Source organism: Carcharodon carcharias, chromosome 18, assembly GCF_017639515.1.
Source record: "Carcharodon carcharias isolate sCarCar2 chromosome 18, sCarCar2.pri, whole genome shotgun sequence".
Taxonomy (NCBI): Eukaryota; Metazoa; Chordata; class Chondrichthyes; order Lamniformes; family Lamnidae; genus Carcharodon; species Carcharodon carcharias.
In genome coordinates, this window is record NC_054484.1 from 26,064,403 (window position 1) to 26,077,687 (window position 13,285).

Genomic DNA, 13,285 nt, shown 5'->3' on the forward strand with positions numbered 1-13,285 from the left:
ATAATATGGTCTACTAATCTCTAACAGTAAGCATCTCAAGTAGAGTTTTAGAATTCATACACAGTATGTATGCACTGATTATCATGCATTTTTAACCCAGTGATATAATCTTGTGCACTTATATTAGGGAAAGGAGGGCATAGTCTGTTGGAGCTTCGGTACGCTGTAGCAGAGAAAATTGTACCATCACTTTGTCACCCCTGACTTTGAACCCAGCAAAACTGAAGAGGTGAAAGTCTCGACTCGCAGGCAACTATGAAGCGTCCTACGAGAAATAAGGTAATCATAGAGTCTGATGGTTGTGCTGGGAGAATTCATAATACAACCTGCTCACAATGTGGCATAAAAAAAGGCAACTTCTATCAATCAGGTGCTGGAAATGTCATACTTGTGGAGGAAGGGGTGGGACTAGGTAGCAATAATATGCAGGGGGAGTAACAAGCTGCACATAACCACTTCTAAAGGAACGCTGGTTACATTCATACATCGCTCAATAACTGCGCCAACAGAGCCTCAACATGTTATCAGCCAGTCTCCCTAATCTCCCAGACAGAGGAGTTAGTGCATGACAGGGAGGCTAAGAGGGAAGTGGAAAAAACTCAAGATCACTTATATTTTTAAAATAAATAAAATAAATTTAAGGGGGATGGTGGCATAGTGGCAGTGTCACTCGATTAGTAATCCAGAGGCCCAGTCTAACGCTCTGGGAAGATGGGTTTAAATCCCACCATGGCGGCTGGTGGAATTTAAATTCAATTAATAAACCTGTGATATAATGTTAGTCTCAGTAATGGTGACCATGACAACTATCATCAATAGTTGTAAAATCCCATCTGGTTCACTAATGCCTGGCAGGGAAGGAATTCTGTAGTCCTTACCTGGTCTTGACTACATGTGACTACCAGGCCCACAGCAATGTGGTTGACTCTTAACTGCCCTCTGAAATGGCCTAGCAAGCCATTCAGTTCAAGGGGCAACTATGGATGGCCAACCAATGCTGGCCTTGTCAGTGATGCCTACATCCCATGAAAGAAAAAAAACGAAAGTTGCACAAATTTCATTAGCACATACATATTTACCTTTATTCACATCCCACATAATGGCAGTATTATCAACTGAACCAGACACCATGTGATTCCCATCGGTTGTCCAGCAGATATCATATACATCCTCTATGTGTCCTCTACAAAAGGAAACACACAAAACAAAGGATATTTAGGTCAACAGCATAAACAAACACAAAATCCAAGTAATTACATCAAAAACCTTCTTCACCTTGAATGCCAGGCTTTAAAGCTCAGAATGCACAGATGATCAAAAAGCGTTGCCGCAAACAGCAGTGCAATAACGGTAACATCATCTGTTTAAGTGATGTTGGTTGAGGGATAACAATCGGCCAGGACATGGGGATGACTCCCCTGCTCGTCTTCGCAATTGTGTAGGGGATTTTTCAGATCCACTTGAGAGAGCAGAGAGCGCCTGGAAAGACTGTTGGCACTTGTGGAACCATAATCCAGAGTTAGCGCATTTTTTGAGGGGGCGGGGGGGGGGCAATAGAATCGAAAGTTGGGTAGAAGATGGGCTTAGAAATGGAGGCGATATAGTACTAAATGGTGTAGTTTAAATTGTAGAGAAAGCTCGAAACAATGGAGGTGCACAGTGACCATTTTCAAATAGAATGGGGTTCCAACAGTGTGAAACGGTAAAACACGCCAAGTCACAAGTTGAGAACATAAAGGGGATAAGAAAAATGAGGAGTGGGCCATTCAGCCCTTATGAGACTAGGTCATGGGTGATCTTCAACGTCAACTCCACCTTCCCGCACTAGCCCCATATCTCTGGATTCCCTTAATATCCAAAATACCACTGATCTCGCTCCTGAATACATTCAATGACTGAATTGCCAGAACTCTGAGGTAAAAGAACTCCAAACTTTCACAATCCTTTGACTGAAAGAATTTCTTTCTCTTCATCTCAGTCCTAAATGGGCAACCCTTTATTCTCAGGCTGTGACCCTCTGGTCCCAGCCAGGGCAACTGTCCTCCCCTGGCAAGCCCTCAAAATGCTCATATGTTTAATTAACATGATTGCATTTCTGAAAGGCATACCCATTAAGTCATTCTATTTTTTTTATTAAAAAAAAGTATAACAGTAAAAAATATTTCCATCATAAATTGGCTGCTCCCTTTAATCCCATCCTCACTATACACTAGCTAGCACTCCGAACCAAGGCTTTTTTTTCATGGAAATGAAGGGCAAGACTATACTGAGATTTCTCCTTACCGTAACGTTTTGAGTACTGTCCAATTCTCCTTATTTAAATGAGTGTCCTCTTCAAAAAGGTTTTGTTCCAATTCTTTGATGTCTTTGTTGTCATTCAGTTTCCATAGCAATATTAGAGCATCTGTGGTACAAGGATGGAGACTTGAGTTAAGCACAAAAAGGTATTTTGGTCATTTTAGTCAGCTCAGTGAACATAATGAGCACACAGTTGTGACAATTCATGCATAATGTGAAGGGCTAGAAAACATTTTCCAATCTCCCCTTCTCCCGTGAGTCTGCTGGTAAACGCGTCTCATGTCAACGCCAGGAGCAATATAAATCAGGGGCCAAAACAAAAACACCTGGAAAAACTCAGCAGGTCTGGCAGCATCAGCGGAGAACAAAGTTGACGTTTCGAGTCCTCATGACCCTTCAACAGAACTGAGTAAAAATAGGAGAGGGGTGAAATATACTCTCCTATTTTTACTTAGTTCTGTTGAAGGGTCATGAGGACTCGAAACGTTAACTTTGTTCTTCTCCGCCGATGCTGCCAGACCTGCTGAGTTTTTCCAGGAATTTCTGTTTTTGTTTTGGATTTCCAGCATCCGCAGTTTTTTGTTTTCATCTCTGTTTTAAATCAGGGGCCATCCTTGCTTCAACCGTTGATCTGCAGAGAGATCACCAAGGCGATAGTGGGAGAGTACAGAAATTTGGTCTCAGCATTCCAAACGTCCTTGCAGGCGAGAAATAATGGCCAGAGTTCCTTTCCAAAATAGCCTGGCTGGATCCAGATGCTGGGTAAGAGTGAGCAATCTCCGAGCAAACATTCCAGTTCTCTGTCCATAGCCTAAGGTTTAAAAGCCTACTGTAGGTACCGCTGCTACTACAATCTAGTCGAGAAACCAGAACATTCATGATGTTCCTGCAGGAGGCACTCTGGCTACATACAGGTATCACAAACATATATCCCAGTCCCTGGGCAATCAGTGATCACCAAAACTTTGTTCACTGACCGAGGCACACTCCACGCAACTGCCCACTACCACCTTTAATGGTCAACCAGCCATAATCAGTGGTTTGGCTAGCCATTATTGGTTCAGTCAGGCTTTTCACTTCTATAAGTTCCAGATACACAATTTTAATACTCACTTGGTCCAAAAGTTTCACTTACCATCTCCTCCTGATGCAAGAATCTCACCATTCGGGGAGAAACGTACAACATTCACCGCCTTTGTGTGACGTATTAAGTTTGATAAAATATCTACAACTGCTTTCCCATCCTGGCCTTTGTCCGCCTTCCATATCTGCAAGAAAATGATGGTGTAAAGCATCTGAAGATCCCTGATTACTCAGCAAGTTTATCCAGTGAGAACCAGAGCTACCTCCGGATTGGGCATCTCTCGGTCAATTACCTTGCCAACACCAACCATCCAAGCTCACAACTAAATGAAAACTCCTTGGGCTTGGTTATAGTGGGGCCCCCAACAACAAGGAGCCATCCGCCAAGTTGAGAATGAAGGAGAGGAGAGAAAACAAACAAGTGGATTTTTTTTTAATTGGTCAATTAGTACAGCAGCACAGTTCTGGGTTTTAACAAAGTTTGTGATCTTCTACCTGCCAGCGTTCTCTGAATAGACATCGGGGTGGTCTGTATTGAAACATGAGAGATCCTGGGGGGACTTGACAGGGTGGGTGTGGAGAGGTTGTTTCCTCTTCTGGGAGAATCTAGAGCTAGGGGGTCACTGTTTAAAAATAAGGGGTCGCCCAATTAAAACAGAGATGAGGAGAATTCTTTTCACTCAGAGGGTCGAAAGTCTTTGGAACTCTCTTCCTGAAAAAGTGGTGAAGTCTTTGAATATTTTTAAGGCAGAGGTGGATAGGTTCTTGGTAAGCAAGGGGGTGATAGGTTATCGGGGGTAGGTGGGGTACAGATTTCAGGTTATTATCAGATCAGCCATGATCTTTTTAAATGGCAGAGCAGGCTCGAGGGGCTGAATGGCCTACTCCGGCTCCTTGTTCGTATAGCGACTCAAGCAGAGGTTACGTAGGCTGCTTCTGTTCGTTGACTAGTAGCCCATCAAGTCACCAGCATTACAGCAGGAAAACAACAGGCCTGCACCAACAGGAAGCCTCAACACTAAGCTGGCTGAATCATTGATAAGCAATCAAAATGGGCTGGAACACAATCCACCTGACCCAGATAAAGTTCAAGTAGTGCCAGCAAGCTACCAGGTTTGGTAGCACAGTGGTTATGCTACCGGACTAGTAATCTAGAGACCTGGATTAATAACCCAGTGGTGCAAGTTTAAACCCCACCGCAGCAGTTTGTGAATGTCAATTCAGCTTATTAAATAAATGAACAGACAGTATCTGTAATGGAGGGCAGGGAATTACATTAAACCAACTGACTCATTCATATTGTTATGAAAGGAAACGAGCTGTCCTTTGCTGGCAGAAATGGGGTTGATCCTGAGCTATCTTTCAGCTAAGCTAGCAAGCCACTCAGTTAAATTAAAACACAGCAAAGAGTATCAGAAGAAAGCCAGAGGACCACCCAGTATCGAACCAGGCATAGCATTCCAACAGGAAGGCACATCCTGCCCAGTCAACCCTGCAAAGTCCTCGATCTGGGGACGTGTGCCAAAATTGGGACAGCTGCCCCACAGACTAGTCATGCAACAGCCTGACCTACTCATACTCAAGGAATCATACCTTACAGTCAAAGTCCCAGGCTCTTCTGTCACTATTGCGGCAAGATAGACCCACCAGAGGCAGCAGCAGTGTTATACAGTCAGGGGGGGTGGTGTCAGGAGCCCTTAACATTGACTCCAGGCTCTAAGGTATAAGGCCAAACATCGGCAAGGAAACCTCCTGCAGATTACAAGCTGCCACTCTCACTCAAGTGATCAATCAGTGCTCCTCCATGTTGAACACCACTTGGAGGAAGCACTGAGGGTTGCAAGGACACTGAATGTACTCAGGGTGAGGGTCTTCAATGTCCATCATCAAGATGGCTCAGTAGCACTGCGGAGTCCTGAAGGACACAGCTGCTAGACTGGTTCCCTCACCACCTACCACAGGCCCACAAGAGGGAAAAACCTACTTGACCTCGTCCTCACCAACCTACCTGTTGCAGATGCATCTGTCCACGACAGTATTGGTAGGAGTGACCATCGCACAGTCCCATCTGCACAGTGAAGATACTTTCCATCATGTTGTGTGGCACTACCACTGGGCTAAATGGGGTGGTTTCAGAACAGTTCTAACAGCTCAAAACTGGCCCAGAGGCAACGTGGGCCATCAGCAGCAACAGAATTGTATACAGCCACAATCTGTAACCTCATGGCCCGGCATATTCCCCCACTCTACCATTACCATCAAGCCAGGGGGTCAACCCTGGTTCAATGAAGAGTGCAGGTTGGCATGCCAGGAGCAGCACCAGGAATACCGAAATATAGGGTGTCAACCTGGTGAAGCTACAACTCAGGACTACTTGCATGCCAAGCAGCAAAAGCGCATGCAATAGACAGAGCTAAGCAATCCCTCAACCAACAGATCAGATCCAAACTCTGCAGTCCTGCCAGATCCAGTCATGAATGGTGGTGGACAATTAAACTCACTGGAAGAGGAGGCTCCACAAATATCCCCATCCTCAATGATGGGAGCCCAACACAGCAATGCAAAAGACAAAGCTGAAGTATTTGCAACCATTTTCAGCCTGAAATGCTGAGTGGATGATCCATCTTGGCCCCCTCTTGAGGTCCTCTGCATCACAGGAGTCATTGTTCAGCCAATTTGATTCAATCCACGTGATAGTAAGATATGGTTGAGCCAGACTTGGGTTGATAAGTGGCAACCTAATATTTGTGCCACACAAGAACCAGGCAATCACCATCTTCAACGAGAGAGAATCAAACCATCTTTCCTTGACATTCAATGGAATAACCATCACTGAATCCTCCACCAATACACCGGGGGTTACCAATGGCCAGATATTTAATTGGACCAGCCATATAAATACTGTGGTACAAGAAAAGGTCAGAGACTGGGAATTCTACAACAACTTACTCACCTGACTCCCCAAAGCCTGTCTACCATCTACAAGGCACATGTCAGGAATGTGATGGAATAATCTCCAAAGTGCAGCTCCAACAACACAAGAAGCTCAACACCATCCAGCCCGTTTGGTTGGCACCCCATCCACTGCTGATGCAGTGGCAGCAGCGTGTTATCATCTACTATATGAACTGCAGCAACTCACCAAGGTTCCCTCAACAGCACCTTCCAAACCTGCAACCTCTACTACCTAGAAGGACAAGGGCAGCACACAGATGGGAACACCACCACCTGGAAGTTCCCCTCCAAGCCACTCACCATCCTGACTTGGAACTCTATTGCTGTTCCTTCACTCTCGCTGGATCAAAATCCTGAACTCCCCTCCTAACAGCACTGTGGGTGTTCCTATGCCACTTGGACTGCAGCAGTTCAAGAAGGCAGCTCACCACCACCTTCTCAAGGGCAATTAGGGATAACAGAATCACACCGTGCAGAAGAGGCCCTTCAGCCCATCGAGTCTGCACCGACACATGCGAAACACCTAAACTACCTACTTAATCCCATTTACCAGCACTCGGCCCATAGCCTTGAATGTTATGACATGCCAAGTGCTCATCCAAGTTCTTTTTAAAGGATGTGAGGCAACCCACCTCCACCACCCTCCCAGGCAGCGCATTCCAGACTGTCACCACCTTCTGGGTAAAAATAGCTTTTCCTCACATCACCCCTAAACCTCCTGCCCCTCACCTTGAACTTGTGTACCTCATGACTGACCCTTCAACTAAGGGGAACAGCTGCTCCCTATCCAAACTGTCCATGCCCCTCATAACCTTGTACACCTCAATCAGGTCGCCTCCTCAGTCTTCTCTGCTCAAACGAAAAGAACCCAAATCTATCCAACCTCTCTTCATAACTTAAATGTTTCATCCCAGGCAACATCCTGGTGAATGTCCTCTGCACCCTCTCCAGTGCAATCACATCCTTCCTATAATGTGGCGACCAGAACTGCACACAGTACTCCAGCTGTGGCCTCACTAAGGTTCTATACAATTCCAACATGACCTCCCTACTTTTGTAATCTATGCCTCGATTGATAAAGGTAAGTGTCCCACATGCTTTTTTCACCACCCCACTTACATGCCCCTCTGCCTTCAGAGATCTATGGACAGACACGCCAAGGTCTCTTTGTTCCTCAGAACTTCCGGGTGTCATGCCGTTCATTGAATACTTCCTTGTCAAATTACTCCTTCCAAAGTGTATCACCTCACACTTTTCAGGGTTATCTGCCACTTATCTGCCCATTTGACCATCCCGTCTATATCTTCCTGTAGCCCAAGATACTCAACCTCACTGTTAACCACCCGGCCAATCTTTGTGTCATCTGCAAACTTACTAATCCTACCCCCCACAGAGTCATCTATGTCGTTTATGTAAATGACAAATAGGTGACCCAGCACAGATCCCTGTAGTACGCCACTGGACACTGGCTTCCAGTCACTAAAGCAGCCTTCTGTCATCACCCTCTGTCTCCAACAGCTAAGCCAATTTTGAATCCGCCTAATCAAATTACCCTGTATCCCATGTGCATTTGCTTTCTTTATAAGCCTCCCATGCGGGACCTTGTCAAGGCTTTGCTGAAATCCATATAAACTACCTCATCTACACACCTGGTCATCTCCTCAAAAAATTCAAACAAATTTGTTAAGCATGACCTCCCTCTGACAAAGCCATGCTGACTATCCCTGATCAAACCTTGTCTTGCCAAGTGGAGATAGATTCTCTCCTTCAGAATTTTTTCCAATAGTTTCCCTACCACTTGAGACTCACTGGCCAGTAGTTCTCTGGCTTATCTCTACAACCTTTCTTAAATAGCATACCACATTAGCTGTTCTCCAGTCCTCTGGCACCTCCCCCGTGGCCAGAGAGGAATTAAAAATTTGGGTCAGAGCCCCTGCGATCTCCTCCCTTGCCTCCCTCAGCAGTCTGGGACACACATCATCCGGACCTGGAGATTTGCCCACTTCTAAACCTGCCAACACCTTGTCACTCCCTACATCAATGGGCAATAAATTGTGGTGTTGCCAGTGATATTCACATCCCAGGGAAGAATTTTTTAAAATGGTGGTATTATACCTGCTACACTTTTATACTGCCCATACTCTGTTGGGAGAAGACTGCCTGGGAGTGCATGATTTTTCAGAGAATAAGCACATGCCAACCAACCTGATCGAATTTTGAACAGAATGCATGCTTACTGACACTTTCATCAAGACCAAAAGTACAGTGCAAATGGAGTGTGGGAGGCTGAGCGGAATGCAAAGGGTGTACCTACACCACATGGACAGCAGAGATTGAAGAGGAGCAATTAGGAGTGGGCAATAAATGTTGACCTTGGCAGCAATGGGAAATCAGCATAAAAAATTAATTCCACAGTGAAGCTACAGAGTAAACTTTTAATAAAAAGCTGCATTTTGAAGCAAGGAGAGAGGGGAAGAGAATTTGTCGATTGTTTTCTTTAAAGGTTTTGACCCTGTCTTTAACTAAAGGGGCAGGGATGGGGGTGAATCAGAATGCTGGCTGCCCAACATGCAAAACCCCTGTAATAACAGCCCAACCAGACCCAGCCACAGCCAACTTGCTTTTCTGCAAACACCAAAATATTTTTAAAGAGCCAGTCACCTTCCCAACTTTTGCAAATCTGAAAGTGCTTACCCGAACCGCGCTGTCTACTCCTGCGGAGGCCAGTCTGTCAATCCTTCCATCTGCTCCATGCTGAAAGTCGACACTGTATACAGGTTCCTTGTTGTGCCAGGCAATCTCACAGGTGACGAACTTCATGCTGGTCAAGCTGAGGGGGGGGAGGGGTGTGGTGTGGTATTTGAGAGAGAAGGGGAGAGAAAAGTTACAATCCAGCGGTCATTATAACACAACAGAAAAAGCAAGCTTCCTTTGGACTTCATATCAGCCTGTGGGGGCAGGGGGAGCTTTCGGATTCCTGCAGAGGTTTCAGAAGCGGCAATGCCACCTGTCAGAATCCGTGTCCTCACGCTGAGGAGCATCAGCTGGAGGAGAGGGAGAGCATTCCCAGTCTCAGCATCAAGCACTCTCAAGCCCATCGTTAACTGCACAACTTTCTACTCAGCCCCATATTCTCTGCAAGGTTCAGCAAGAAACTGTATTTGCAAGTGCTGAATATCAGTTTTCGTTTTGGATCTCTGGTGATTTCTTGAACGTGGAGTCTCAGTGTTGAACCAAATCTTGCAGACTAAAGGAAGTTTATAGTATGAAAGAAAAGCACTCAAAGGCCATTGGTTGAAATGTTAACCCAACCTTCCTCTCTGTACAGATACTGCCTGACTGGCAACATATATTCCAATATTCCCGCTCTTTAATGCAGATTTGTAGATCTGCAGTAGTTTGTTTTTTGCATTTATATTCAGACAGCTATACTGTGGCTTTAATACTATTGGCCTGACCAAAGTTTCACTTATTTTTACACGTTGCTTAAACTATCAACAATTGAGCACAGAGGTGGAAAACAGACCCACTTCCATCACATCTGGAGACCTGCATGCAATCCTCCAGTGGCTTTCCTCACCAATTTCTCAATGCTGGCACAACAGCAGATCTTTACACCTGGCAATTATTTCTTACAGTGTGCCCTCACTGGTGTACAAGTCAGAATCTTTAAACATGGTAATGGAGCATGGAGATTTGGCTGGGCCATGTCATGGGATGTGTGTGTAGTTTTAGCAAGATTGAAACATTTCTCAATTAATTTTCAAGTCGTCAGACCTCTTGAGATTTTTTCAATATACTGGCACCCCAATGGCTCAGTGGGTAAAATTACTGCCCAGTGTGGGCCTGAGCCACAAGGGCCCTAAGGTGCCAGGCATAATCCATGGTCTTTGCTGAGTTAACTGTACCCTGACTGTTGCTTCAGCTGAGGTCAACCAGCCTTGGTAACTCATTGGCTGAAAGAGAAGGGGGAAAGAGTGGTCAACCCAGATTTCTGCAGATGAATGCTATTCAGTGACACATGCGAACACACTGCTAGAAAGTGCGTATTGGGAGAGAGGGAATATCAGGCTTGGTTGTGATCCTTGCCACTGTCACTCTCAAGGTTCACGCATCAAGGACACCTGCCAGGGCTAGATACCGGAGAGTTGTCAATGTTGAAACCAAGGTATTATCATCACTTGCAGAACAGAAAAATGGACAAAACTGGAAGGAGGACAAAGGAAGGGAATAAATTGTTAACCAGCCTGAGAAATACTAATTGTCCAGCCTAACATTTAAACACACTTTTCCTTTCTTTGCTTGAAGTCTCACCCACCAGGGCATTGTGTCCAATATTTACTTTTATGCACTCCTAGCAGGTGTGCAAAATTTAAAAAAAAACAGCTCTATCACAGTCCTATAGAAATCAATAGCACATTAATCCCCAATACCGTATCTAATGTCATGGTCCACTGCATCCTCAATCTATGCCTTCTAACAGCACTTCAAATTATTTGAAACCTAGCTCTGTACAAATGGTCATTATCTCAAGAGATGCAATTAAAAGCCCCATAGCCAAACAGTAACCTGTGTTTTATCTTTCTAGATCCTGACTGGCCTGTTTTGCATTGCCAATATACAATATTCCCAATTACAATTTGTTCAACATTCACAGGGCTGTCAATATTCAATACGTAGCCCTTCAATTAACACTCATCATGTCACCCAATCTTTCAACCAAAATTCTCAATGGCATATTAACATTTTCATAAATTTGCAAATTGTGTGTACATTGGGGGACTGGGGGGGGGGGGGGGGGGGGGAAGGTTGGAGAAAGATCTACTCATACAAGCAAGAAGTTAGCAGTATATTAGCAACAGTGGCCTCTTCAGCAACTTATTCAAAACAACCGGAGGGAAATAAGTTTGAGACAAGCAAAACTCTGCAAGAATTCAACAAAGCTCGTTAGCAAAATAAAACTGAAATGCAGTTTTAAGTCAATCAGTAGGATATACAAAGAGGTTTTTTTAAAAGTTAGCTTACTACAAAGAGATAGTAAACGACTGAGGTGGGGAAAACGGTTGCATTTAATAAAGAAATTTAGAGAGGGAAAAATAAAATTAAGCCCTGCTAAATTGCAGCAACCGCCCCGGTGTATTGAATGACAAGGGGGTTCCCTTACTGCCAGCTGCATCGCAAATGAGTACGTGAACATTTAAGGAGAAAATAATAATTCAATTTAAAGATGGGTTTTTCACATGCTGAAGCTGTGTGGCCTGAGCAGGAGGCCGGCAATGTGCTGACTGTGAAGTAACAACTCAGAACAATACCTTGCCCAGGTCAACGTTCCAATTTCTGCCACAAGTGATTTTCCCGCGCGCGCTTCCTAGGTAACCTTCCTCTCCTCGCTCATCACTGCCAACAAGATCCGCCTCTCCTCCAGCGCCAAGATGTCGCCGCTCCCGGCGCTTCGGGAGGGCGCGCGGAGCGACCGGCAGCGCCACCGCCAGGAGGGGAGGTCGCCGTTCAGCTGGCCTGCTGGGTGAGCATTTGCCTCGCCCTCGCCAACCTCCTGACCCTGTTAGGTCGGCCTGCCTGGAGTCTCCAGGAATTGAGGTTCAATCTCCAGGACGCGGCTGTGTACAATCCTGGAGGAAAGATCATTTGGGACATTTAAAGAGATTTTTGTTTTCTTTTTTGGTCATTTTCTTTGAACATTTCTCTTTACCAGAATTAAAAACATTTAAAATGGGGGGGAAATGGCTGTTTGGCCATTTGGCCATTGTCCAATTGGGTAATGAATCTTCTGCTTTCCAGTTGGCGTAGGGAGGCAGTACATGACAAGGATGGGGGTGTTGGACGACTAATGGCTGGAGCGTGAGGGAAAGTCATGCGATGAAACCTCCAGGAATGCATTTAATCACAGTTGGCAACCCCAATTCTGGCGTTGGATTTTTAAAAATATATTTCCCTAATATTTATTTGAGCAATTCAACTTGGGCTCACTCTGTTTGAGGCCAATGCTCTTCTTCGAATAAGAGAGTTGTCCAGCTGCTGGAGTCACTTTTGTAAGCCAGAGAGTGCAATCATTGCCTTAATTCCTTTTCATAAAAGATAGTAACAAATCCATGTTTTTACAGGATTCTTCTTCAGGATTCAAAAATTGTTTAAGCTCACCACATGGCGACCAGGGCCTGCAACCATGTGCAGACCCAAATCAGACGGAGATAGTGTTTCACACCGGGCTGGGCAGAATTTTAACATGCAAGGAGGGCAGGGGTGGGGGGATGGGTCCAACGTCCAAAAATGCTGGCCCATCACAAACCCAGCTTGATCCTGCACACTTCCACCTTCAACTGTTGCACATTTGCAGACATGTGGGACACACACACACACCCCCGCAAATGGAGGTAGAGAATCTGATATTTAAATATGTTAACAGGCAATTAAATTAAAATTTAACCCATTATTCTACCTTCAGCAGCCAGCACAAGGGTTTCATGAGCTGTTTGAAACTCGACAGGGGCAACAGGGTGAGGGCACAGCGTGGATTGATTGCTCTGTGTAAAGCTTTTAAATACCGAACCAGGACTGCTGCTTCCTTGCTGTTGGATCCCGTGGATCCTCGTCGCCTATTTTTTGAGTGGTGGCCAAGTTGGGGGTATTATAGATAGTGTTGATCCACAGACACTTCTTGGGTAGAGCATTAGCCTCAAACACAAAGTGAGCCAAGTTGAATTGTCTAAATAAATAATTAGTGTATTAACAATATACTCAACAGCAACTATATCTGTGCTTTCAACTTCAACTCCATCTCTGCACTAACTGCTGAGGTAGCCCGCGCTACTCTCCTACTGGTTATACAGACCATGTGATCTTCATTAACAAGTATCATTCTTAAAGGTACATTACACACTAAGCAAAACAATAATTACTATGCTTACGTAAGTGAAAGGCCTTTGTTTAC

At 45.0% G+C, this 13,285-nt stretch overlaps 1 protein-coding gene across 1 annotated transcript in view; it reads right to left on the bottom strand.

Moving 5' to 3' along the window:
• Positions 1-11,778, bottom strand: part of chaf1b (chromatin assembly factor 1, subunit B) — a 50,779-nt gene extending 39,001 nt beyond the window's left edge. Inside the window, exons 1-5 of the mRNA XM_041211445.1 lie at positions 11,649-11,778; positions 9,031-9,166; positions 3,434-3,566; positions 2,284-2,404; positions 1,080-1,183 (exon numbers count right to left, since the gene is read on the bottom strand). Coding sequence (XP_041067379.1) covers positions 1,080-1,183; positions 2,284-2,404; positions 3,434-3,566; positions 9,031-9,156 — 484 coding nt within the window. The 5' untranslated portion in view covers positions 9,157-9,166; positions 11,649-11,778. The remainder of the gene's footprint in view (positions 1-1,079; positions 1,184-2,283; positions 2,405-3,433; positions 3,567-9,030; positions 9,167-11,648) is intronic.
• Positions 11,779-13,285: the final 1,507 nt, after the last annotated feature.